We start from the raw sequence: 27,679 nt of genomic DNA, 5'->3' as shown, positions 1-27,679 counted from the left end.
TGAGGAGGAGGGTGGGGTGGGGTGGGGGTGGTCATCCCTATAGCTGCATCGAGCTTCAGAGGACTTCCCTATCGAAGAACATAAGAAGAGCCTGCTGGATCAGGCCAGCGGCCCAGCAGCATCCTTTCCTTACAGTGCCCAACCAAATGCCTGTTATGGGAACCCCACAAGCAGAATCTAGCCATTGATAGCCGTATCCTCCATGAATCTGTCCAGTCCTCTTTTACAAAGCTATTCAAGTTGGTGGCCATCATTGCCTCTTGTGGGAGCAAATTCCATAGCTTAACTGTGCGGCGTGTGCTATCTGGGGTGCGCCGTCCTCTTCGCACCCTCCTCTTCTCCCGCTGTAATTAGGCTTCGGGGAAAAACATTCTGTTGGAGCCAATAGAAGGGTTTTCAAGCCTAATTGTGTGTGGGGGGGATTTTTTTCAAGGGTTGCAGCTGGGGAGGGAAGCTGTAATCTCCAGGAAGCTCATTCCACTTCCAGCAGTCAGGCTTGAAAAAAAGTTATATTGGGGGTGGGGGAAGTAAAGCCTAGTTGCAAGGCAGGGGAGTGAGCGTGTGCACAGTTTGTGCATGGGATGGCCACACCCTATTTGGTCTGCAACTGCCATTGGCATGAGGGTCCTCGAGGATTTGCCAAGAGGCAGTGCATCCCTCTGACTGAAAAAGGTCCCCCCCCCGGCCCGCGTCGCATTAATGTAATTTCCTGTCTCCTGGCAGACACTCACTCAGGGATGGGGTTCCTCTGTCCTGCAGTCCAAACTTGACCTTCCAGGCTTCCCCATTTGGCCTGCGAAGCTGTTTTGTGCTAAAACAAAGGGGGGGGGAAACGTCACTTCCACAGCACCTTGGTGCCTGTGAGGTGCTTTGAAGTCCTGACTTTGGGTTTTCAAAGCACCAAATCACCTTAACATCAGGTGATTGTCAGGTGGACTGCCCTGCAAGCAGACCCTGAGAAGGGTGCAGTTAAAAAGGTTCCCCGCCCCTTCCCTCCCTGGTGAATGCGAAGGATTTTGTAACTTCTCGTGGCAGTTGTGTCAGAGTTTAGTTCTTTTCTTTTTATATATATATAATTGTGTGACTTTTGATCCACCTGTTCGTGGATCTGCAAATATAGCAAGGTCACAGTGCCATGCTTGCCTCGAATCTTGATATCAACTTGTGCACATCTTTTCACAGAAGGAGCTGATAACATTCCAGGACCAGTAACGTGGGAAGGGAAGGAAGAAAACACAATATACCTCAAGTGGCCAGAACCTGTTAGCCCCAATGGGTTGGTCTTGATGTATGAAATCAAATATGGGCAAAATGGAGAGGTAAGGAGCCCTTACACAGACCTTTGTCACCTAACCAATTTTTCAGATTACGTCACATTTTTGTACGTCTGCTCATGGTCATAAATTCTTCAGTGGAAGTGAGCAATCTGCAGACTGCATGTGGCCCTTGGCCTCATATTATGTGGCCCTTTGCAGGCGATTAATTCAGACAAGAGTGATTTCTCTCTCCCTCAGCAGGGTGGGGAGGAAGAGAGAGTGCGAAAAGCTTCAGGCTTCAGCCCTCTGTGTGTGTGTGTGTGGGGGGGCAACATGAACACAGGCCTTCTCTGTGGTGGCTCCCTGTTTTGGAACGTTTTCCCTTGGGAGGCATGCCTGGCACCATCATTATCTGTTTTTAGGTGCCAGGCAAAAGCATTTTTATTCACTCAGGCCTTTGGACCTTAATTTTCTGGTTATCTTTTAGTGAGGGTGGGGTTGAGTTGGATCTGCTCTTTTATACATGTTGTTGGGGTGCATCTTAGTTTGTATTTACTGTTGTTTTTACTGTTTGTTTTTGTAAGTTGCTTTGAATCCATCTTTCTGAAAAAAAGACATAAATATAATAAACAATATTTCAGTCCCAAAAGATTAGCCCTGAGATGCAGAAGAAAAGTTGGTCACCCTTGTTGTACTTTGTAACTATAAGCAATTAGGTTAAAGGCCTTCACTTGGGAGTAGAGGACACATTTTGCCTGCAGAAGTTACCAGGTTCAATCCCTGGTATTTTCTGATGGGGCTTGGAAAGACCTTCGTTTGAAACCCTGGAGGTATAGGGCAAGTTAAATATTAAGCTAGAACAGGTGTGGGGAAGGTTTGGCCCTCCAGATGTTGCTGAGCTATAACTCTCATAATCCCTGGCTATTGGCCATACTTGCTGGGACTGATGGGAGTTTTAGTTCAGGAACATCTGGAGTGCCAAACTTGCCCCAGAACTCAGCTAGATAGTCCAGTGGCTTGATTTGTATAAGGCAGCTTTCTAAGAGCTGTTTGAGGTCCCTGAGAAATAACACCTTTTTGAAAAACAGGTTTTTTTTCATGGTTGAGGAACAAAGTATGCCTCTTGCATTAGTGTTATTATGTTGACTTGATTATGCAGACTGTTTACCTTTAAGTGATGTTCCCATATTACAAGTAACCATGTGCTCAGTTCTCCCTCCCCCCCCCAACTTCAAATACTTTTGCAAGATTGCTCCAAAGTTGTGTTTTTTTGGGGGGGGGGAAGGTTTAAAATAGAAACATCTGCACAGTACCTTGACATTATTATTAATGTCCTGTATGCGCAAGATGCATGAATAAAAATTATTTTAACTCCCCCCCCTCCCCTGTACCCAAACCTCTGTAGGAGAAACGGGAGTGTGTTTCAAGGCAAGAATACAAGAAGCTTGGGGGAGCAAAACTGGCACTGCTGAACCCTGGAAATTACACTGTCAGAGTTCAAGCCACATCGCTGGCTGGGAATGGATCCTGGACTGAGCCAATCTCGTTCTATGTCCAACCGAAACGTAAGGGCGTTCTTCATTGGTGGGGAGAAAAAGATGGGCATAGCTTTGCAAAGGTGGTAATTATGTCCCCCTCCCCATTGTTTCATGTATTCCTTCAAAGCATTTTTTCTTCTTTTAAAAGACACATTTCTGAGCTTCTCCAGAGAATGGATCATTGGATATTTAGCCAGGATTGCTCAGAGCGGAACTTCGGTATTTCAAGGCAGACAGGTAGGAGGGCCAACCCATCTGTCAATCACATGATGTCATTTTGGCATCACGTGATTGACAAGTGGTTTGTCCTGCCCACCTGCCAAAATCCCAGGCACGGGGTTCCCAAACTTGGGAACAACTGTGCAATGGGTGCTGCCAGCCCTGTGCTTTGCAAGCCTCCCTAGTTTCTACTTGCCAACCCTGATGTCAGACGTGGAAAGGGGGAGCACAGGGTGGCTCACAAAGGGCTTTGCAAGCCTCTTCGCATGACAGGAGCTGCATGTGGCAGCTTCAGCAAGCAGTACTGGGAGGGAGAAAGGGTTCCACTGACTGGGAAGCGCTTCCCCCCTCCTTGAGCAAGGTCTGCCTCTACCACCCATCGGCTTGCTGATCCACCCTTTGCTCCAGAAAAGGATCAGTTGGGAGACCACTGATTGTTCCTTTGAAGCCTCACCCTTGCCTGCCCCACACCTGACTTCATGTAGGGCAGGTGAGCATGGCTTCCCCAAAATGGCCTCGTCGGTCAAATGGGGAGACCTTGAGGGCCAAGTTTGGCCACAGGGCCAGAGTTTCCCCACCCCTGCTGGAGGCAGAACAGCAGGAGGATAGCTGTGTCTGTTTTCGGCTGCTTGGGAGCAACAGTTAGCCACTCTTGAGGCACTTCCATAGGACTTGTTTGTTTGAACATTCATCCTGATTTATTTGCATAGAGATTAGATGATGATGGCTATTTAACGAGCATTCGTTGTGATATGTTTGCAGGGAAGTTAAATGGCATTGGGTCAAAGCATGCGTTATCCACTGTCCCCAGTGCAGTTTCCCCATCACTTTCCTTATGGCAAACAGCCTGATCTTTTGTCTTGTTGCTCTAGACATCCAAATCAGCAATAATTGTGCAACCTGAATTTGCTGGCTTGTGGCTGAGTCCCACCCAGAAATACTGGCAGTCTGGAAGCGCCCTCATAAAAAGGATGCTGTGTTAGGTGGACCTGGTTCTGTTTTTCTTAGTGTTACCAAGCAATAGCAATGTATGATTTAGAGAGAAGCTCGACTAGCTAGTACAGTGACAGAGATGCGTGAATGAATAATCATCACCCTTTTATTTATTTTCTTGTTCCGATTGCTGCAGCAGCGAATTATGGGAATTTCTTGCATCTGATCATTGTTCTGCCCATTGCGGTCCTATTGATCATTGGAGGACTTCTCATCATGCTGTATGTCTGTAACAAAAAGAGGTGAGGTCTGGTGTGGGGATCTGGCGTATAGGAGCAGAGCTGAATTTAGTACAGATTCATTGGCTCAACTCACCTTGGAGCTGATCTTGGATAACATGGGAGAGGATTTTTGAAAAATACTTAGTTTCTTAAATAATAATAAAAAGGAAATCCCTATAGCTCCGTTTTCAAGTGGGGTACCCTGCTGAACTCTTATTTACTTATTACATTTGTTTCCAACATTTCTTCCAAGGAGCTCAAAGCGGTGTACATGTTTCTCCCCTTCTCCATTTTATCCTCACAACAACCCTGCAAGGTTGGTTAAGCTGAGAGACAGTGAGTGGCCCAAGGTTATCCATTGAGCTTAATGGCTGAGTGGAGATTTGAACCCTGGTCTCCCAGGTCAGGTCATAGTCCAACATTCTAACCATTATACCACATTGGCTCTCTAAAGTAATTGATTAATTAATTTTACTTATTTATAAGATTTCTTTCTTACCCTTCGTCATAAGGTCCCACAGTGGGTTGCAACAATAAAATAAACAGTTATAAAAACAGATAAAACAGTTACACAAAAAATTGATGACTGCCAGTATTGCAAGTCAGAAAGTGATACATCCCTTCTTTCCTTGTGTAGTCTATTTTATATTTTTAATATATATATTTTATATTTTTTAAATTATTCCCTTCATTTTCTCAACTGTTCCTTCTAACAGGGTCATTGGTGCTTTCCACTTTTGTCACAAAAATCAGCCTTGCTTTTGCTATAATATTCATGTTACCATTTGTTAACCTTGTGGCATTATTTCACTTTTACATAATTCAAAAAACAGACGTGTTGATCATTCCTTCACTTCCACTGAATACCGTTTTCCAAAAGAGCATTCTTAAAACAACACTATATATGATCAAAATAAATCTCATTAAATACTGTTAGTGTCAGCTTTTACTGTTAAGCCAATCTTGTACATCTTCCAAAGACTGTTGTAGTGTCCAACTAAGACTTCTGAGATGCCAGTTCAGATCCCCCTTTCAACTCTGAAACTTGGTGGGTGACATATCCCATCTCTCAACCTAATCTACCTCGGAGGATGGTCGAGAGGGTTAAAATGGATGGAGAGAGAATCGTATGAGCTACCCTAAATTCTTGGAAGGAAGGTCAGGAAGATCTCACTTACTTACTTACTTACTTACTTACTTACTTACTTACTTACTTACTTACTTACTTACTTACTTACTTACTTACTTACTTACTTACTTACTTACTTACTTACTGTGTTAGTTCCCTTTGTACGAAAAGGTCTCAAAGCCGCTTAACAAGATGAAATACAGATACCATCAATTAAAAACCAGAAAATTAAAAATGTATAATACAATATTTCAAAAACAAGCCTTTTGAGTAGTCTGTAGCTGTATTGGAATTGTATTGAAGATGTCTTTAAGATATTTTTAAGATGTTTTTTATTATTTTGTCATTTGTTTGCACCCTGGGTTTCTTTTGGGAGGAAAGGAGGGATGATGATGATGATGATAAGATAATAATATGCTCATTCAACAATACAGTAAGGACATGCCCTACCGCACTAAAATATTAGCTCCACAGTGGGGGCTAACTTAGCTTACCTAACAAAGGCCTGAATAAATAAAAAATGTTTTAGCCTGGATCCTAGAAACTGACAATGATGGCACCAGTCATGTATCCCCGGGGAGAAAATTCCACAGACAGTGGAGGGGGGGAAAAGGGCTGTTCTTGTTCGACCACCCTCCACACCTTCCTTGTGTGAGGTATATAGAGAAGGGCTTCTGGTGAAGACCGCAGAGTCTAGGCTGCTTCATGTGGGGACAAGGGGTCATTGAGGTATTGGGGTGCTGAGCCACATAAGACTTTACAGGTCAAAACCAGCACTTTGGATTGATATAAATAGCAATATGTACAGTAGAAGCTTGTGATTCCATGGGGGTCAGGATACAAAGAATGCACCCATGTTATAGGGCTTCCACGTTATAATGAAAACTGCACTGAAAGCACTTAGAACGATTTTATAAAAAATAAAATGGTTGAGAAGATTGGGACAGAAGAAGCAAAACTTACAGAAACAGTAACCAGAAGCAGAAATAAGAAACCAGAGGAAAAACGAGAGAAAAACACTTGAAAAGGGCAAACTGCTGCCACCACAGCTGAGGCAAAATCACCGCCACTGCAGCTGAGGGACAGAGCGAGAAGGGAAAAAACAGAAAGGATAACGCTGAGGGAACAGTAAGTTAATAAATTAAATTCCACAGACAATAACAAAAGGGCTTCAGAAGCAACCAAAACTGAGGTTAATAAGTGACCCCTAGAAAAAAGCTGCCATGAAGGACAAATGGGGGGGGAGCGGGGGGGGATGTCAGGAGAAAAATTAAAAGAACACTGACGATGGAGAAATGGCTCAAAAACACCCAGGGAGCAAATGGGAGGACTCACCAGGGAAAGGAACACTGAGGATGAAGAACAAGGTAGAGCAAACAGAAGAGACAAAGCAGCGAGGCTGATAAAAGAGTGAACAAGAAACCTTCCCCGGTTGCATTTCAGCTCAGGCTGACCCTTAAGGGTTAAAGCCAGTTCCTAGACAGGCACTGAAGTGAGGAAATTTGTTTGAAAGATGGGAATCTACCACGTTTTTCAATCATGTGAGTTAAAAGATGTGTGAACTGCTGTACTGTATATTTTACTTAGGGGGATACGGTCACTCCCCCACCGTATATCCGATTCTGTAGTACACTGAGATGTGTTATAATGAGCTACTGTAGTAACATTTTACAACAATCCTATTAGTAAATTCGTTCCCTGAGCACATAGCCTCAAGGGCACCCACCCGCATCTGGGGTGTGTGTGTGTTTGGAAGCATCAATAGGCTTGGGGGAACCCCAAACTTTGTAAACTACAAATATCTTTCATAGCCTAATGAGGACTGAGTATGGTCAGAGGGAGTACAATATTGTACAGGGGATGGGCTATGGGGATGGAATGCAGTTGCGCATCCTAGAAGGGCTGGCCATCTGGAACTCTGAACAGGAGCTATTTACACTGCAGTGTTAACACACTGCAATGTTGGGTCACATCCACACCATACATTTAAAGCACTCTTGTACCACTTTAAAAGTCATGGCTTCCCTCAAAGAATCCTGGGAACTGCAGTTTGTTGAGGGTGCTGGGAATTGTAGCTTTGTGAGGGGAACAGGAGTCTCTTAACTATCCTCTGCGCCCTTAACAAACTACAGCTTCCAGGATTTTTTGGGGGGGGGCATGTTTGCAAAAAGTAGTATGAGAGTGCTTTAAATGTGTAGTACGGATGGGGTCTTCATTTTTTATAATAGATATGTGGAACATTAAGAATCTCTAGCGCAGAAGTGGGGATCCTTCAAATGTTGCTGGACTACAACTCCCATCATCGCTGAAGTCCACTGCACTGGCATGGGCTGATGGAAGCAGAGGATCATCTGGATGCCCACTGGTTTCCCCATCTCTTCTCTGGGATACCTAGCCAGGTGTTACTGCAGATCTTGTGCCTGCCTAATGATTTTAGGAAATAATTATCCGTTTGTTGCTAATACTTTATCTTTGCCGCAAAACATTGATTATGTGATGTGAGACACGCCTTTCTTTCTGTATTGCTTTTATACCAAATTGTCACCTAGGTAAGTGATGAAGGTCGAATCTATTTTGTGTTTTTCACCTTGCCACAATCGGGTGATCCAAGCTGCTGCTATTTTTATTATTATTAGGAGTTCATTCATTGAACATACAGCTTAATAAATGTGTTGTTGAGATAGGTGTATGTGTGAAGTAACACCGTTGATTCCTTACACCTTCATGCGAACCTGCCAAATGCCTCTGTTGGGAATAGTGTGTGTGTTTTAAAAGCACATCACGGAAGAGAACTCAAAGTGAGAGGACCAAAATAGAATGAAATGTTGCTCTTTCCCCCCTTTTTTTCTATATGGGTGTTGAAGTGAGGAAATTTCCTCTTGTATTTTAACAGGAACAGTGACAGGCTTGGAAATGGAGTTCTCTATGCGTCTGTGAACCCTGAATATTTCAGCGCTTCAGACGGTAAGTCAGGCCTTCAGCTTCTGACATCTTCAAGACAGTAACAGAATAGATTGAATGTAGCTCACACAGAGCCTGAGGTGCAGTCACAGAAAAATCTTTGTGAGACTGAACCAGTCGTAAAGACAAACTTCCCTGTCAGTCATTGAACAGGCAAAGAGGAAGGGAGTTTGGGGGGAGAGTATAGGAGGTCTCAAGCTTCCCCCCCCCCTTGTTGAAGTATGTCAGACCATTCTTATTTATTTATTTATATCTACTGCCATATCAAAAATACCTTTTAACAATTTAACTTTAACGATTTTTTTCATTTAATGTTATTATTATTTAAGATAAATATTTATACTATATCCTTTTTCTTTGTATCTAAGTGCAGAAGAAAATTATATATATATTTGTTGTTATGTGCCTTCAAGTCGATTACGACTTATGGCGATACTATGAATCAGTGACTTCCAATAGCATCTGTCATGACCACCCTGTTCAGATCTTGTAAGTTCAGCTCTGTGGCTTCCTTTATGGAATCAATCCGTCTCTTGTTTGGTCTTCCTCTCTTTCTACTTCCTTCTTTCCCCCCAGCATTATTGTCTTTTCTGGTGAATCAGATCTTCTCATTATGTGTCCAAAGTATGATAACCTCAGTTTCATCATTTTAGCTTCTAGTGACAGTTCTGGTTTTATTTGTTCTAAAACCCAGTTATTTGTCTTTTTTGCAGTCCATGGTATGCACAAAGCTCTCCTCCAACCCCACATTTCAAATAATTTGATTTTTCTCTTACCCGCTTTTTTCAAAATATCTTGACAGCATACTGGGAGTCCACAAAAGTGTATGTGTGTATATATATACGCACAGAGAGAGAGAGCAAAAGCAGGTGTTGTCACTGAGCTACAGCCCCTTGGCTAAACAGGGACGTTATTAACGTTGTTGTTAATGTGGGAGACAGTGCAGATGCATCTCACCAGGGAGGGCATTCACAAAAAGGGGACCACCACCAAGAAGGCCCTGTTGTGTGTCCCCACCAGCCTGGCAGCACCAGAGATGGTACAGAAAAGCAAATTGATGAGATCCCTTTTCATTGTTACTTACTGTAATTCAAGCAAGACCAACTGAGCCATTGGTGACTTGCTGAAATGTGCTGATCTATTGATTTGAGTACATAGCTCAGGATGGATTTAGCACTGGCTGGGTGTATTCAGGTGTAAGCAATTGAGAGTGGTACCTTGCCTGTTACGCTAGGCTTATGTTATGTTAGGCTGTTTGTATTTCCTTGGGTGTGGTGTTTTCTCTCTGGCTCAGTTTCCAGTCTGTGAAATGGGGGCAATGTGATGGCTGAACAACATAAAGACTGCAAAGGATTAAAGCAGCAATATGACTGTTGAAATAATTCTTTCCAGCATGAAGTTCAGAACTTCCTAGTATTCATGAATGGGAGTGGAAGCTACTTGCATTATGTTGATTTTATTTTTTTTAAATACTGAGGCTTCTGTTCAAAGCTCCTTTTGAAACAGTTCTCTTTGTGATCCTGCAGTGTATGTTCCAGACGAATGGGAAGTACCCCGGGAAAAGATTACCATGTGCCGAGAGTTGGGGCAGGGCTCCTTTGGGATGGTGTACGAGGGGATAGCTAAAGGTGTGGTCAAGGATGAGCCAGAAACCAGGGTGGCTATCAAGACGGTCAATGAGTCGGCGAGCATGCGGGAGCGGATCGAGTTTTTGAACGAGGCTTCGGTGATGAAGGAGTTCAACTGCCACCATGTTGTAAGTTTCCAAAACATGTTAAGTTCCAAGTCATGCCTTTGTGATGTTTTGGTATAGAACTGGGATATATGAAATTCTAAATCGGGAGACTGCATTCGCTTGCTTCCTTCCTAACTTTGGGGATTATTTTTCTCAGTATTTTCCCCTCTTCCTGCTCCCCTGTAGAGTAGGTGTGGGGAACCTCATACCCGAGGACCAAATGCAGCCTTCCAGGCCCCTCTGTCTGGCCTTCAGAACTCTCCCCAGGCCGTGCTCTTTCCCAGGCCTGCTCTGCACCCTCCTGGAGTGTTTTTGCCTGGCTGGAATGTGTCCTTGAACTCAGATTGTGCCTCTTCCTTGCTTGGATGGAGGATAGAGTAGCATGTGTGTTTGTGTGCAGAAACCAGCCTACTGTACTGAGGTAAAACTTACAGCCATTGCCCTGTTCACTTTTGCCCCTGTCCCCGCCCACCACTGACATGCGGCCCTCAGGAGATCACTGTGATGTTCCTCTATTAGTGTATATATGGTAAGTGCTGTTTGTATAGGAGATACATGGTAAGTGGAATGAAAGAGGAGGGGGGAGTGAATGGGCAGTAGAATGCTGGATGATTGGCTGAATGTTTAAAATGGCTGACAGTATAAATGGAAGGATGTCAGGTAAATCTGGGTGGATGTGAGGTGGAGTGTGGACGTTAGAGGGTTGTTTGGTGGGTTTATGAGAGGAGAGTGTGGAGTTCGGATTAATACTAAGACCAGTACCTCAGGAATAGATGTAACCATATGCTTAAGTGCCTTTATAAAGTAATCTTTGTTATCTTTGTTATTTAATAAATACTTTTGGTTTACCAAAGGCCTGATCCTTGGCTGGGGTTTCACAGACCAGAAGGGAGGGTAAGGTAAAGACCAAGGCTGAAGGGTAACAAATGGTGGCAGCGGTGAAGGGAAGAATAACACCACAAGTATTCAGAGCAAACCAGAAATATATGTATCTGCATTGATACAAAGGGAGTGGGACAGCTTGAGCACGCAGTCACAGAGGTAACCTGATTGAGAGAGACTCAGGCAGAGTCTCTGGGGATACTGGTTATAGAACGTGACTGGTGGTGCTGCCTAGCAGGGGGATCTGGTGAGGTCTATGCTAGAGCGGAGAGAGAAACCATAAAAAAGGACGGTCCAGACTGGTGGAGTCCCTGGTGGTGCCTAGTGACAGGCAGTAGCCACGAGCAGGTAGTAACCTGACAGGGAGAGCCAGGGAAGGACCGTCACATGTGGTGGCAGAGGCGGGATACGAACACAGGAGAATACGTCACAGGTGTTGGCTGTAGCAGTGAGATACGAATACTAGAGAATCCCTAACAGTGGTGTGGCAAACAGAAATAACAAAACAGGATTACTTGTGAGAGTGACTGGCAAAGAGTGTGTGGCAAAGAGTGAGTGACCATGGCTGAATATATAAAAATGAAAAGAGAGGAGCTGGTGGAGTCCCTGGTGGTGCCTAGTGACAGGCAGTAGCCAAGAGCAGGTTGGAACCTGACAGGGAGAGCCGGGGAAGGACCATCACAATCACCCAGAATGAAATGCAGCCCTCAGGCTGAAATAGGTTCCTTATGCCTGCTCTAGTCGTGGTCACCTTGAGAGAAATGTCAGCCAGAGAAGCAACTTCTTCATGAAGATAATCAAAGTGGGTGAGGATCACTGGGCAGGGGAGAGGGGATGTACAGTGCTCCAAAAGAGAGCACAAGGCTCGTGAAGGTCATGATCCTAAGCACAGGTACATAGGAACAAATGCTGTTGGCACCAATGGGACATAGTTCCTTGTTGAACTTTTTGTCAGGCTGCAAAAATATCTCTGTTTGGCCACTGTGAGATCAGGCTGCTGGACAAACATTTATTCCACTTTAAACACTCATGGCTTCCCCCAAAGAATCTTGGGAAGTGTAGTTTGTGAAGGATGCTGAGAGTTGTTAAGAGACCCTTATTTTCCTGACAGAGCTACTGTTGCCAGAGTTAGTTTAGCAGTCAGCCCCTCTTCCCGGAAAACTCTGGGAATTGTCACTCTGTGAGGGGAATCAGGATCTCCTAACAGCTCTCAGCATCCTTCACAAACTGCACTTCCCAGGATTCTTTAGGGGAAGCCATGACTATTTAAAGTGGAATAATAGCGATGTGAATGTGGCCTAGATGGGCCTTTGGTCTGATCCAGCAGGGCTCTTCTTATTTTCATTGGTGGTGCTCGTTGGGACTGGGAGAGCAGAAGGCAGGGAGGCCAATGGCAGGCAGAGCCAACTAAGTCTAGTTTTCGTCTGCATCCTCTTCCTTGATGAGCTCCGCAGAGGCAACGTGAAGAGAAAGCTGACAGGCAGTACCACCCCTTGCACTGCTTGTAAGTAGGCCAGGCAGGCAGGTGGGGGCTCGCTGAGGGCAGAGCGAGGGTTTGTTATTTATTTACTTATGTATTCATTTTATTTTGTTTTGTTTTAATTATGTATCACTTGACTGTAAATGGAACCTCTAACTGGTTTACCACAAACACAAACATTAAAGTTATCGATAAAAGATAAGAGTTAAAAACAGGACTATATACATAAAATCTACAGTAAGCTAAAAACAGATTAAAATGCATGTCTGGATAAGCTTGCCTGAAGAAAAATGTTTTTCGGAGGTGCCAAAGAGAGAGCACAGTGAAGGCGTCTGCCTAAGGTCATGAAAGATTGATTTCGTGCGAGTGCAGAACGAATTTTAGGTGACACCAGTAAACGGTGCCAGTTCCGCAGACTGGAGTTGTCAACTGAGCATATATTGAGGTAAGGGGAACCTTCAGGGTTGGTGGGGCAAGGCCCCATTTGCTGTAATGGATGAGGCGCTGCTTCTTATTTTATGTTTCTTCCCTCTCGCTTTGTCCCCCTTTTCCCAAGTGGATGCACGTGGGATGTGCATTGGAGCTTAATCCCCACAAGTGCAATGCAGTAAAAATGAGAGTGCACATGTGTTAGCAAAATGAGGCCTCTACAAGTGGATAATCCAAGCCTTTCTCCTGTCAGGTGCGGCTGCTTGGAGTGGTGTCTCAAGGCCAGCCCACGCTGGTCATCATGGAACTCATGACGCGTGGAGATCTAAAGAGTTACCTGCGGTCTCTCCGGCCAGGCACGGAGGTGAGTGCTGTGTTGCACGGCGAGGGGATCTTCAAAACACTGTTGCGTTTTCACAGTCCAAGCAGTCATCTGTTGTGGTGTTAGAGTTGCTCAGGTTCTTTCTTTCTGTCTCTCTGGAGGTGGATGGAGGGGCTGGTCTGGGGGTGCAGGGTGTGGGAGAGAAGTCACATGAGGCAGTGGCCCCATGGGACTCGCTCAAAGGTTGGTGACTCCTGATCTAAGGATTAGCTGTTTTAATTCCATTAAGAAATGGAGTAGTTATTTAATTATGAGTTAAATAAATTTTATAGCGTTGTTACATTGGTGTGTGTGTGAACCCCACCCCCAGGTGTGTGCGTTGCTGCCTCTTCCACCTAAAGCACCCCTTTACGATCAGATCCCAGGGCAGGTTGCAAGAATAAAACATTAGCTATAAACCAAATAAAAAACAATTACAACCGCAGAACAAGAAAGAACAAGAAGCAATTAAAAACAGTTCCGTATATCCAAGCAATTTAAAATAATCCCATATATAAAAACAATACAAACATTTAAAAGCAATTCCATGTATAAAAAACAGTTAAAAGTAGTTCCAATACAGATGCAGACTTTTATGTTTATGCTCAATATTTGAGCAGTAACAGGAGTACTCTTAATTTCTAGTAACGTTCTGTTTTCCTCCTTAAACCTGTCAGTAACTTTCAGCCATTTGGCCTTTCTGTCTGTCTGTATTTGACCCAAAGAACTGCACCCCTCCCCTCACATATGGTTGGGAGTTACATGCTTGTTTACCCCGTCCTTTGCAATGCTAAATTGGCTGCTTTCCAGGTCTGAATTAAACTTTCTGTGCCTACGCTTAAGCCAATATGGTTTTTTGGTATGCACACAGATAAGCTAATTATTCATGTATTAAATGCTACATGCTGTTACCCTTTTTGTTTTTGTTCTGAATTATGAATGAGTGTTGCAACAAACACTAATATTTAGTCATGCGCCCGGCATTAAATGTTCATGCTGGCAGTTAGAAGGCTTGCAGCCACCCACATACAGTTTACACAGTCAAGATAGGGTAGGCGAAAGCAGGTGCCTCCAAAAGCCGAATTCAGTTATGAAATGAGAGCCAGTGGTATGCGTTCAGGTCCCCCTGGCCTCCTTGTGGGTGGCTTCTGATGTAAATAATTCACAGCGACATAGTGGAAGCATCAGTTGCTTGTGGGAGAAAAGGATTAAAATTTGGTTGTAAAGCAAACGACGTCCCTTCCTTGCAAGGGATTTTTTAAAATTTACTTTATTTAAGGCATTTATGTGCCACTTTTCAGGTGGAACTCACAAAGCTGCTTACAGGCACTTATTTATACAAATATTTCAATACTGCTATTCATTAAAAAAAAATCAAAGTGCTAATGGAAATGGACTGCCTTCAAGTCAATCCCGACTTATGGTGACCCTACGAATAGGGTTTTCATGGTAAGCGGTATTCAGAGGGGGTTTTACCATTGCTGTCCTCTGAGGCTGAGAGGCAGTGACTGGCCCAAGGTCACCCAGGGAGCTTTGTGGCGCTGTGGGGATTCGAACCCTGGTCTCCCAGGTCATAGTCCAACCCTCGAACCACTGCACCACACTGGCTCTTTCAAAGTGCCTCGGTGGCACGGAATGCATTTTACCATCTTCGTCTGGTAGCCCAACTACGCCCCTATCTGGACAGGGACGACCTCGCCTCCGTTGTTCATGCTCTGGTAACTTCAAGATTGGATTACTGTAATGCGCTCTACGTAGGGCTGCCCTTGAAGACAGTTCGGAAGCTTCAGCTGGTGCAGAACGCGGCTGCCAGACTATTGACGAGGACCAGTCGGTCTTCGCATATAACACCTATTCTGGCGCGTCTGCACTGGCTCCCTATTTGCTTCCGGGCGAGATTCAAGGTGCTGGTTTTGACCTATAAAGCCTTACACGGCGTGGGACCTCAATACCTTGTGGAACGCCTCTCTCGCTATGAACCTACCCGTTCACTTCGTTCAGAATCTAAGGCCCTCCTCCGGGTACCAGCTCACCGGGAAGCCCGGAGGGTGGTTACGAGATCTAGGGCCTTTTCTGTGGTGGCCCCTGAGTTGTGGAACAGCCTCCCCAAAGAGCTACGCCTGGCGCCTACACTTCTATCTTTCCGGCGCCAGGTAAAGACCTTTTTATGCTCCCAGGCATTTTAATCTTTTAATTTTCTTAATCTTTCTACTTTTAACATGTATCCTTCTTAATTTGTGTTGTATTTCGTTTTTGTTGTGCTTTCTGTTGTTTGTTTGTACATGTTTTTGTGATTTTTTACTATGATATATTGTATTTTATCTTGTTTGTTCACCGCCTTGAGAGCTATTCTGCTAAGGGCGGTATATAAATTGAAATAATAAATAATAAATAAATAAATAAAGTGGTTAGGATTAGACAAATTCATGGAGGGAAGGCATTCAGTGGCTACTAGCCACGATGGCTATGTATTTCCTCCACTGTTGGAGTAAGTATGCTTCTGAGTGCCAGCTGCTGGGAATCATGAGTGAAGAGAGCACTGTTGTGCTCAGTCCTCCTGTGGGCTTTTTGTGGACATCAGGTTGGTCACTCTGAGAACAGGAAGCTGGATTAGATGGACCTCTGGTCTGATCCCACCAGGCTCTTTGTATGTTCTTGGGGTGGATGGGTGGGAATAATCCTGCTTGCCAAAGCACAACCATAAAATGGGTTTGCAGGAACTTGGGTAGCACAGACAGAAAGAACACTTGAGGGGCTGCCTTTCCCCTTCCCGGGACATCCACACTACTTATTTAAAGCGGTATTATACCTCTTTAAAATAGCTATGGCTTCCCCCAAAGAATCCTGGGAACTGTAGTTTGTAAAGGTGTTGAGAGTTGTTAGGAGACCCCCCTATTCACCTCGCAGACCTACAGTTCCCAGAGTTCCCCAGGAAGAGGGACTGACTGTTAAACCATTCTGGGCATAGTAACTCTGTGAGGGGAATAGAGGGTCTCCTAACAACTCTCAGCACCCTTAACAAACCATGCTTCGCAGGATTCTTTGGGGGAAGCCATGACTGTTTAAAGGGGCATGTTATTGCTTTAAATGATCAGTGTAGATGGGGTCTTAGGCTTAATCTTCACATACAGCAGAATGAGATGGCCTGGCCCAGACTTAATACAATGGCCTATGGCCTCCTCCAGACACCTGTTTCTCAAACATTCATCCAGAATAACCATACTAGGACTAAAATCTTTGTTTTGTAACGGTCTGATAACTCGATACAAACAAATGAATCTGAGCAGATCCTGGTCCACTCTTCTGCATTCCTTCTTCTCAAGGAAGAAAGCACCAGCTTCCTCAAGTCATGTAACAGTAACCTTCCTCTCCTTTTTCTTCAGAATAACCCAGCCCATATTCCTCCAGCCTTAAAGAAGATGATTCAGATGGCCGGTGAGATTGCAGATGGCATGGCCTATCTCAATGCCAACAAGTTTGTCCACAGAGATCTCGCTGCAAGGAACTGTATGGTGTCTGAGGACTTTACTGTGAAAATTGGAGGTACCTCCCCCTCTCCCCCCCCCTTTTTTTTTTGGTCCACTGGTAGAGTACAAAAAGAAGGAGGATCTTAGCTCTAGATGGGACATTTGAAGTAATGACCCTGCAGTAGGATTTTTTATTCTTTTCTGCTACCATTAGAGCTATGCCTGTTGTGTGTCATGACACCAACTTGCACGGCATTGCTCTCTGGTGGTGAACCCAGCAGCCTGAAAGTCTCAGCATTAACTTTTAAAAAAATAAAATTTAACAGAAGCCAGTTTCTGGCCATTTATTTTGTCCAGCAAGTAGACAGAGCTTGAAAATGTTGTGAGCAGGGCTTTGTGAGAAGTAGATGGAGTAAAATGTCCTGTTTTCAGTGGGAAGGAAGTTTGATTTCTTACTGGACTCCTTGTCCCTTCTTATGACTGGAGATGAAAAACATGCTCACATTGCTTCCAGTGTATGAAAGGAAGGTCAACAACAAGCCTGCAGGGGAGCCGCAGCAGTGCAGTCTGTTTTATTTATTTACTTAAGATTTATACCTTGCCTTTCCTCAAAGGAGCTCAATGTAACATGTTTCCTGGTCTTCCCCACCTCCGTTTTATCACTGCAGCAACACTGTGAGGTAGGTTAGGCTCAGGAGAAGTGCCATAGCTTGCTTGCTTATTTGCTTATTTATTATTTTATTTATTTATTAAATTTATATCCTGCCCTTCCTCACAGAAGGAGCTAAGGGCAGCAAACAAAAACACTAAAAAGCACTCTAAAACCTCTTAAAAACAAAATACTTTAAAACATATTAAAACAAAGCGCCTTTAAAAACATGCTAAGAAAACATCTTTTAAAAATAAATTAAAACAAAACATCTTTAAATGCATCTTAAAAAACAATTCCAACACAGACACAGACTGGGACGAGGTCGCTATTTAAAAGGCGTGTTGAAAGAGGAAGCTCAGTGGTAGAACAGATGCAGACTGGGATAAGGTCTCTACTTAAAAGGCTTGTTGAAAGAAGAAGCTCAGTGGTAGAACAGATGCAGACTGGGATAAGGTCTCTACTTAAAAGGCTTTTTGAAAGAGGAAGCTCAGTGGTAGAACAGATGCAGACTGGGAAAAGGTATCTACTTAAAAGGCGTGTTGAAAGAGGAAGCTCAGTGGTAGAATAGATACAGACTGGGATAAGGTCTGTTTTAAAAGGCCTGTTGAAAGAGGAAGCTCAGTGGTAGAACATTTGGTTTGCAATGTCCCAGATTCACTCCCTGTCATTTCCAGGTAGGGGTGGGAAATGTCCCCTGCCTAAAACGCTGAAGAGTGCTCCTAGTCAGTGTAGACAGTACTGAGCTAGATGGACCAATGGTCTGGTTCAGTATAAGGCAGCTGCCTGAGAGTGAATGATTGATCCAAGGTTAACCAATAAGCTTCATGGTCCAGTGAGGATTTGACCCTGGGGTCTCCCCACTTCAAGTCCAGCACTCTAACCTTTGGCAGTTTTCACAGAAATGTGTTTTTGTTTTCTTTTTTTTTATGGTGGATTTTTTGAGCATGTGTCTCGTTTTGTACCATGTAGATTTTGGCATGACGAGAGATATATATGAGACTGATTACTATCGGAAAGGTGGGAAGGGCCTGTTACCAGTCCGCTGGATGTCCCCAGAATCACTGAAGGACGGCGTATTCACAACACACTCGGATGTCTGGTAATAATGAAAGTGTTTGGGTTTTCTTGCAATGTTCCCCGGACCTCCTACGTTACCTACAGCACAAAGAAAATACCATGTCAAGCTTTTTTTGTCGATTCTGGTTTTTCCTGCTTTTCCATTTTGTTTGCAGAGTCCTTGCTGCTAGTTCTGTGTAATGTACTCTCCAGGGTGTTACTTCCTCCTCTTCCGTCACGCTAAAACCCCAGTTTCAAGCAAGTTTAAACAAATACCTGCATGGATTTAAAGCATGTTCAGTTCTGTAATATCCATGCAAGGGCACTTAGCAGCAGATGCAAAAGACGTAGAGAGGACAACCAGAGACGTTACTAGAAAACGGCAGGACTTTTTTTAATCAGCTTTGAATTAATTTCTTTGACATAACGGACTTAAAGCTGTAAAATTAAAGTTGTGTTGTTTGGTTTCTATGCTGTTTTCCCACAGCTGCAGAGAAAGCATTTTGAAATGCCAAACTTGGCAGTCATGCTTCTTACATAGACTAGTGTATTTTAGAAACCACTTGGCTTCCTCTTACAGAATTCTTGGGAAGGCAAGAACCCCTTGCTCCCTTTGTAGTCCTGCCTTTTGGAAAAGCTAATTTCAGAGCTGAGCCACATCGCTTTTATTTCAGATTACACTGACACTGTAAAATAAACACACCACCATCCAAGACAGAAATAGTGTTAAGGAAAGGGCGGGATGATTTGAATCCAGACCCCAGAGTAATGAGATTTTAGTTATAATCAGGGGAGTTTCTGTTAGGGTTGATTCCAACATCTGAATACATGTAGGAGAGCCCCTGGTGCAATAGATGTTGTGTAATATCTCTGCGAATGCAACATTCCAGTGTAGCATTTTGGGCATAAAGTGTTCCTTGCAGTGAAAAATCCATGTAGACTTTGCATGAACAAAGGCAGGAAGGAACCTAGTCTTCTGTTTGCAGAATTTTTTCTGCACATCAGCATTTGATTTTTATATTCATCTAGGAGGAAGGGCAGGATATAAATTAAATAAATAAATATCATGGCATAATGTATATTTTGACTCCTTTGTAGAGATGTATGTGTAAAAACTGTGAAACATTCAGAGCAACTAAAACAGCCACTTGACTCATTTCTTTTTCCAACACAAGAGATTGATTACCTGATCAGAAAAGGTGTGTACCCCACAGTGCGTGAATGGTTTCCTGAGGGGTGATTTTGGCATTGGCACAATAATCCGGGAAGCCCTCACATTTGTTGGATACTAGTCTGTGTATTCCAAGCCAAAAAAGACAGTATTGTACCTTCATTCCACAGAAGGAACGCCTGTGTGTTTTGGGCTGTCCGTGAACACATAACTTGCTTTTATGCCTCCTAATCAGCAGTGCATCCCACACAATTTCAACCTGGAATCTTTTGAGCTTTTCATTTCTGTAACTGAGAACAGGCTTTCATTATGAGGGGCATCACATATTTGGCTTTTCTTAGGGCTGCTCTGTTCCTTCCCGCCTCCCTTCTAGGCCCAATCCCCACGCCACTTGGTTTTCTGTTTGCGTCTCTTGACGCTGCCTTTGAGGTGAGATTTTGTCGTATAGTCAAGAGTCTGGGGGTTAGAAAGAGGTTCTGCATTTGATGATAATGTGAGTACAAGGGCTGACCCCCCTCTCCAATGCCCACAATGTGTTGTGAGCCTTCTGTAAGGGAGATTTGTGTCTTAACTTTTTTTATTTATTTATTTTAGCTATTTTAATACAACATAATCAGCAACGTTTCTAAGTGGTGTACATAAAGATTACAAAAAGCATACAGTGGATAACAGCAATTAAGATCCATTAATCATAAAAACAAAAAACTTCCTTAAAATGCCTGCTGAAATAAAAGGTTTTGCTGATGGGGTGGGTAGCTCAGTGAAAAGGGCTTATTCCAAGCTGGGTGTTGTAAGGGAAGGGATTTAAAAATAGTATTGGTGTGGGTTTTCATGCAAAAGAAATTGAATTGGAAAAATTTCTGGAAAAGCATTGAGTGCCCTAAATCTGTCAGGTTCTGACTTGGCATTTCTGACTTCTCCTTAGTGAATAAAACACCAAGTTAAGTTTGCATGTTGCATAAATATTTCAAAGTCCCTCCCCACACCCAATAGCTAAAACTAGTTGATATTTGCAAGGGGTTAGGGGGGACAAACTAGAGCACATAATGTGGTTTAAATGTTATATTCAAAGCTAAACTTGCAAATTACTTTTAGTGGATATTTGTTGTATCACTAAAAATATTTACAGTTTGATAATGTGCAGTTCCATACGATGGCCACTTAATGCTCAACCATGGTTCAGTGCTGAACTTTACCATTATGAACAAGCACCATGGCTTCTGCAGATCCCCTTGCCTTCCCCCTCCGCAGGATTAGGGGAGAGGAAATAAAGCTTCCTGGAGGAGTTTGGATGAAACTAGAAATGGCAGTTTGTTACGCAGTTTGCTCAGAACCAGGCTATCAGACCTTAACGTCCAGCACGGCTTTCCTTAATGTTGTTCTGTTGTGCACATGGGTGTACATATTAAGCATAATGTGCTTTTAAAAAGAGAGAGCTCACAAGAGCCATAAGGCACCAGTATTTTTTGATATGCAAATGGACACTGCTTTAGTTTCTTGGAAGAATTGCTTGTGCAAGCTTCGAACACTGTCAAAAATGCTCTTATGTCACACTTTCCATGATTGTTCCTTGATTTCATGCTGGATCTAGACACGGGATAGGAACGGGCACAACAAAGCGGCCCAATTATTGCCATGTAGGCATGTGTACCTTGCAAAATACGCAAAGTGTGTCCATTTGGTTTAAGCTTAAGTGGCTTGAATGTTTCCTAACATTGAGGTTTTTCTCATAGGTCCTTTGGCGTTGTCTTGTGGGAGATAGCCACATTAGCTGAGCAGCCTTACCAAGGCATGTCCAACGAGCAAGTTCTTCGCTTTGTGATGGAGGGCGGCCTTTTGGAGAAGCCAGACAACTGTCCTGACATGCTGTATGTATTGCCAGCCATTTCCAGCTCATCTTTATCTATTTTACTTTCCTGACCTGACCACCTTGACTCTGATACCAGCAAACTGCCAGTGTCAGCAAGCATGTGAAAGTGGTAGTGAGCGATATAGGATTGCACCATAGCAAACTGGAGCAATTTCTTTTTGCTAGGACACAGTTGTCCACGAAGGTCAGTTGCCCGTTAAGAGTGAATAAGGCAGGCAAACATTTTGGAAGCACTCAACTTAGACATAAGCCAAGTCCTTCTTTACTAAAATAGGATATCCTCCCCTCCCCCCCCCAACTTTTCATAAGAGTAGCCCTCGTGAATCAGACCAAAATTTCTCTCCTGCTTTTCCTCTCAAATGGAGACACTCAAAAACAGCTAATGATTTTGGAAACAAATGATAAAAGTGTAAAAAGATCTAGTTTTTTAAAACTATTACTGAACATCAGGAAAAACCTAACTGTTAAGAGTAGTATGACAATGGATCAAACTAGCTAGGGAGGTGGTGGGCTCTCCAACACTGGAGGCAAGCAAGAGTCAGGTATGCTTAACATTGGGTACCTGTTGCATACAGAAGGTCCCAGGTTCAATCCCCTGCATCTCCAGGCGTAGGGCTGGGAACGTCCCCTGTCTGAAATCCTAGAGAGTCACTGCCGTTCGGTGCAGACAGTACTGAGTTAGATGGAGCGATGGACTGGCTCAATACAAGGCAGCTTCCCGTATCCCTATGTTTTTTTTAAGTCAGGAATCTTCACAGTGCTTTTTTTATTTTTAAGGATGGCTTTGCTCCCACTGGGAACAGCAGCACCAGCCAACCTCAGCTACGATTGTTAGCTGCTTTCCAGCTTTTTATTTTCAACCCTGAGCTTTACGTTAGTTTTCAAGCCTGATTTGCTTCTCTTGTGAACTAGCTTTCTGGAAAAGAAATGTTGTGTCCGGCTGTCGGAGGCCCGCATGAGGGATGCAATAGCTTAGGGGGGCTCAGCTGTTTGGGATTCTTAGGGAAAGAGCTGATTTGGCTAGAGAGCTTGGGCTAGTGTCCGGTGACAATTCAGTCTTCTTTTGCTGCTCGCTCGCTCGGGTTGGGCAGGAGGAAGAGCCTGTTGGAGGTTGCCATGGAACTGGAATCCTTACCTTGCATTCCTTCCCTTCCAGGATGGGAATCTCCACCAGGCTCAGATAGCTTTGAAATTATGCTCGACATTGTGAGAATAACTCAACAAGGCGGGCAAGAAGAAGGGTGTGTGTGTCTGTGTTGGAGATCTGTAGCACCAGAAATATTTTACCATTCTAATTTTCCGGGGAGGGGGGTGGGAGAACAAATAGCTGAGAATAATAAAAAAAAAAAAGTCTGGAGTTTTCCCCTCGGAATCGAGTGTGAAATAATATTTAGAAGATGTTTGGAGACTACCTTTTGGCATTTCTGAGAACGTTAGTAGCTGATTGAAATTGAGGCTTTGGATGGGGGCAGTTTGGATTCTGACTACAGTTAAATGTGGAGCTGCTAATAGTTGTAAATGGACATAATTTCTTGCATGAAGACATTATTCATTGTATGGATCCTGTCTCCACTCTACACCCCAGTTCGCCTCGACGACCAGTAAAACTTTACTCAGTTCCTTTTTGTGATCCTTCATGGAGTAAATAACTCACTTTTGGAAAGCGACAGGCTCTTGAGGAGATCTGAATTTCAGCCCTCGATAAAGTTACAGCGTTTTGATAACGCTGACTGAACTACCAAACCCAGCTCAAGGTCTTGCTGTATTAGCAAGCTTGGGGAACACTTTTCAGCCTGAGGGCTGCATTCGCTCCTTGGCGGCCTTCTGAGGACCACATATCAGTGAAGGGCGGAGTCCGAGGCAGAAGAGCAATTCATTTAAATGTTACCTTTGTACAGTAGGGTCATTTCTACACACACTCACACACCCCTCTCAGTCCACCATCCAGACAAGCCAGAGGCACTGTCCGAGTTCAAGGAAAAAGCTCTCAGGGTGTGAAGCAGAGCCAGTGGGGGACATGGCCTGGGGAGAGTTCCAAGGGTCAGACGGAGAGGCCTGGAGGGCCACATTTGGCACCCAGACCTGAGATTCACCACCACCACGATTAGTGCATAAGGCCCTAAACCAGTGGAACCCAAATGTGTGAACTACTTGAAAATTACGTGGATCTTGCGGACAACTTAATGGTCCTTTGCTTTTTGTAGCAAACATAATGTCCTGCACTACTTGCTTTATGATTATATTTTTACTGCGTCTCTCCCCCCCCCCCCCAATATTCCATACAATTCAAATTGTATTACAAGAAAAGTCTTCATGAATTGGCATAGGTGCCATTGAAAATGGCTCTTGGCATAGCAGGAACTCTTGTGTTGCTGCTTGAATGTTTTGTTTTATTTATTTTAATTATTATTGGATTTATATCCCGCCATTCCTCCGAGGAGCTCAAAGTGGCATCCGAACATGGTTTCCCTCCCTTCATTTTATCCTCACAACAACCCTGTGAGGTAGGTTAGGCTGAGAGACAGTGACTGGCCCAAGGTCATCCCAGTGAGCTTCATGGCTAAGTCAGGATTTGAACACCAGTCTGTTGTATCCTAATCTGATAGTCTAACTGCTACTCTGCGTGTGGGCTGTTTACCTTGTCGCTCTGCCCCCTACTGAATGGAATGTCGTCCCAGCCAGCCTCACACATACTTGGTGCTGGTGTCATTGAAGTTGTCATGTGCATATAATAGGTCCAAAGAGACACGGTAAAGAATCCATGCATTGCTGGAATCATTCCATCAGCTGTGCCAAGGGACCACCTACATTTGGCTGTTCCTCTCCCTGAACCTTTTTCATTCCATCTGTTTAATGGCAGAACTATTAATATAAGGCTGTCTGAGTTGACTTCCTTTCCTCCCCTCTTCCCTACACATCCCTTTTTCCTTTTGTGTCATATCTGTAAGCCTGCAGGCACAGACTGTCCTTCCCTCCCCTTTTTTATTGATCATATTTAAGCACTCTGGGAGCCTTTTCAGCTGAAGAGCGGGGTGTAAAATTTCTGTAAGAAATGAAATAATGAATCTTTGCCAGCAGAATCCTGGAGCCGAAACCAAGAGGGTTGTCGTGGGGGTTGTTTTTGGACCAACCACACAACTGTCGCTACGTTCAGTGATACCTCAGTTAACAAATCTTCCAGGAAAAAAGTTTCTTTTAATAAAGTCTTTTTTGGGTATTGGGGGGGGGTGCACTCTGACATAGTCAGCATGTGGCTCCTTGTTTAGTGGATTGCGGCTGCTGCAGGCAATTCTCTCACCCATGGCTGGAATGGTGCTCCTTGCGAGGCGGTGCAGCAGTCTCTGCAGTAAACAGTGGTTTGGGTGTCCTGGAAGCACTGTTAACTGCAGACATGTCTGCTCGAGTGTAGGGGAGGATGGCAGAGAGAGAGAGAAGAGACAGAGCAAACATGGGAGGTGGGGTGGCTGCCCCTTGCCTGCCTGCTCCAGTGTCTGGAGAGGAGAACTGTGCTCAAAGCTTTAGATTGCTATAGCAAGATGCTACATGATGAAAGAAAAATGGCAAGGCAGGCATCCCTGGATGCAGTTTGGAAGACGCCTTCAAGTGGTCTTTCCTGACCTGGTTGTTTCATTTCAGACATGTGCATTGTTAGTTCCAAATAAAAAGTTTTCTGAAATACGTTGAGCTGCTCTCCTTTTTTGTGGTGCAGGAACCTATCCCTATTCTTTCTGTGTTATTCCTACCTCTGGTATCAAAGTTTCTGTTACAGAAGTAATGTCCAGGAATGTATGCCCTTAGTTAACTGAGATATTACTGTGTTAAGCCTCAGACACTGATCTCCATTCAGAATATGCCATGGAAAAGAAGGTGCTGCTGTTAGCCAGTTGGCTTTCTTTGCACCCTCATGGCCCCATCAGCATCCAGATTCTTCCTCCATCTTGGGAAACAGCATCTTGTTTCCAAGGCGGTGTAAACAAGGCCTCCTAACCCAGTGTGGGTAACGAAAACTTCCTATTATGGGAAGCCGCGGTCTTGGCTTAATAGAAATGCGACGTGTGCTTGCTGGCGCTGATGTCACGTGCCTGCCGTCCGGCTGGTTGTGGTATCTCCTCAGCGATGCCCAAAGGCCGCAGGGCAAAGAGCCAGCCAGTATCCCATGTTCTTGGCTCCAGCGCCTGCTTCTTTAGCCCCCTTTTCTTTTCAGAGACACAGCAGTCAGCTGGGAAAGAACAGCAATGAAGTAACAGAAATGGATCTGGGATATTTATGTCACAATCTTTCTCCTTGATTGTGAGGTGGGGGGGGGGAGAGGTGGTGGCAGCTGTTCCTGCAGGCTGGCTGCTTTTCAAGATCAGGGAAGCTGGAAAAACCTTGGCTTACTTAACGTAAAGGGTGATGGGGAAAGAGTAGAGGTATAAAATTTCCAGAAATTTTGAAGCCGTGAGGGGAGGGAGTTTGTTTCCGAGGTTTTTCCCCCCTGCAAAAACAAACCCAAGAATGTTGGGAAAAATGGGAAAATATGCAATACTTACATTTTGATCTCTAAAGGATGCTAAAAAGAGTCTTTTACTTTAGGAACATAAAATGTATTATGTATAACTTGGTTTGCCATTAAATTAGTATGTTTAGTATGTTAAAAGTACAGTTTATTCAGAAGAAAATTATGAATGATTGAATTTACTTTTAATTTTTTTTATTACAAATGGAGCTCCAAGCTGTCGAACTGTAAGGAACCTAGCATCTGTTTCGTTTTGCCAGTTTATGAGGAGCAGTCAAAAAATGATAAAAATGGGAGAAAGCATCAACATTATACTAAAAAGAAAACTGTTATGTAGTCTGAAAATTATTATGTCTCCTCTGGTTCTCCACAGTGTTGAACAGATATAAACCACTCAAGAGCTAAGAATGTGGCGGGGGGGGGGGGAGGTCAGGACCCGATGAATACTACATTAAATTTAATCAGTCTCATTTTCTGAGCTATCGCTATCAATTTCTGCTTCTTCGTATTTGTCATAGTCTTCAAAAAATTGAAGGTTTGCTGGGATTGAAATGAGGTTCTCTACTCTTTTACATGTCATAGCCCAATTTTCTCCCACTTTTGGAGAAAAAACAAAAAAGGTTTGAGACATGGGGGAGGGGATACATTCCCCCCCCCCTGAATTTTTCTGTTTTTCTTTTTCAGGCCTTCACACCTCTTAAAAAAAAAAAAGCAGTTTACCTTTTTGTTATGGGCATCTATGGGTAGGGAAGGGGAGGCAGTTCCCCCTCACCAGTGAACCATAATTCCCAGAATTCCAGCTTTCATTAAAAAAATTATAATAAGATCACATCCACACCATACCTGTAAAGGACTCTTATACCACTTTAACAGTCATGGCTTCCCCCAAGAATCCTGGGAACTGTAGCTCTGCGAGGTGATCAGGGGTCTTCTAGAAACGTTTGCTGTTTCCTATTACTTATGCACATTGTTTAGAGTTAGTTATGTTACTTGAAATGTGGAAGTGTAACAGCATGAATAGCATTATTATGGCCACTGTTTGGCTTTGAATGTGGAATATTTCTCTGTCCTTTTTACAACCAAAATAAATTTTGTTCTCGTTCAAATTCCATTCAGGATTTCAAATCTGTTTTAAATCAAATGTGGGATTTGTGTTGCATTCCTTCTATTGATTCTTTTTTGTTGGGAGTTGTAAACCGCTTAGAGCAGCGGTTCCCACACCTTTTCTCCCTGCAGGTCACTTGAAAATCGCTGGACCAAGCAGTGATTCTTCTGGCTGTTGTAGCAATTGTTGCTGCTGCATGAACATAAGAACATAAGAACATAAGAAGAGCCTGCTGGATCAGGCCAGTGGCCCATCCAGTCCAGCATCCTGTTCTCACAGTGGCCAACCAGGTGCCTGGGAGAAGCCCGCAAGCAGGACCCGAGTGCAAGAACACTCTCCCCTCCTGAGGCTTCCGGCAACTGGTTTTCAGAAGCATGCTGCCTCTGACTAGGGTGGCACAGCACAGCCATCATGGCTAGTAGTCATTGATAGCCCTGTCCTCCATGAATTTGTCTAATCTTCTTTTAAAGCCGTCCAAGCTGGTGGCCATTACTGCATCTTGTGGGAGCAAGTTCCATAGTTTAACTATGCGCTGAGTAAAGAAGTACTTCCTTTTGTCTGTCCTGAATCTTCCAACATTCACCTTCTTTGAATGTCCACGAGTTCTAGTATTATGAGAGAGGGAGAAGAACTTTTCTCTATCCACTTTCTCAATG

At 43.8% G+C, this 27,679-nt stretch overlaps 1 protein-coding gene across 2 annotated transcripts in view; it reads left to right on the top strand.

Annotated features, from left to right (window-relative positions):
* Positions 1–27,679, top strand: part of IGF1R (insulin like growth factor 1 receptor) — a 246,890-nt gene that overhangs the window by 208,425 nt on the left and 10,786 nt on the right. The window contains exons 12-20 of one of the 2 annotated variants that reach the window (XM_061595818.1): positions 1,183–1,319; positions 2,662–2,821; positions 4,146–4,248; positions 8,250–8,320; positions 9,844–10,073; positions 13,097–13,207; positions 16,588–16,747; positions 18,293–18,422; positions 21,284–21,418. In XM_061595818.1, coding sequence (XP_061451802.1) covers positions 1,183–1,319; positions 2,662–2,821; positions 4,146–4,248; positions 8,250–8,320; positions 9,844–10,073; positions 13,097–13,207; positions 16,588–16,747; positions 18,293–18,422; positions 21,284–21,418 — 1,237 coding nt within the window. Of the gene's footprint in view, positions 1–1,182; positions 1,320–2,661; positions 2,822–4,142; positions 4,249–8,249; positions 8,321–9,843; positions 10,074–13,096; positions 13,208–16,587; positions 16,748–18,292; positions 18,423–21,283; positions 21,419–27,679 lie in introns of both variants that reach the window. The other variant, XM_061595817.1, reaches the window with a different exon arrangement.

The sequence above is a fragment of the Rhineura floridana genome, chromosome 14 (genome assembly GCF_030035675.1).
Source record: "Rhineura floridana isolate rRhiFlo1 chromosome 14, rRhiFlo1.hap2, whole genome shotgun sequence".
Lineage (NCBI taxonomy): Eukaryota > Metazoa > Chordata > Lepidosauria > Squamata > Rhineuridae > Rhineura > Rhineura floridana.
This window is presented reverse-complemented; position numbering and strand designations above follow the sequence as displayed.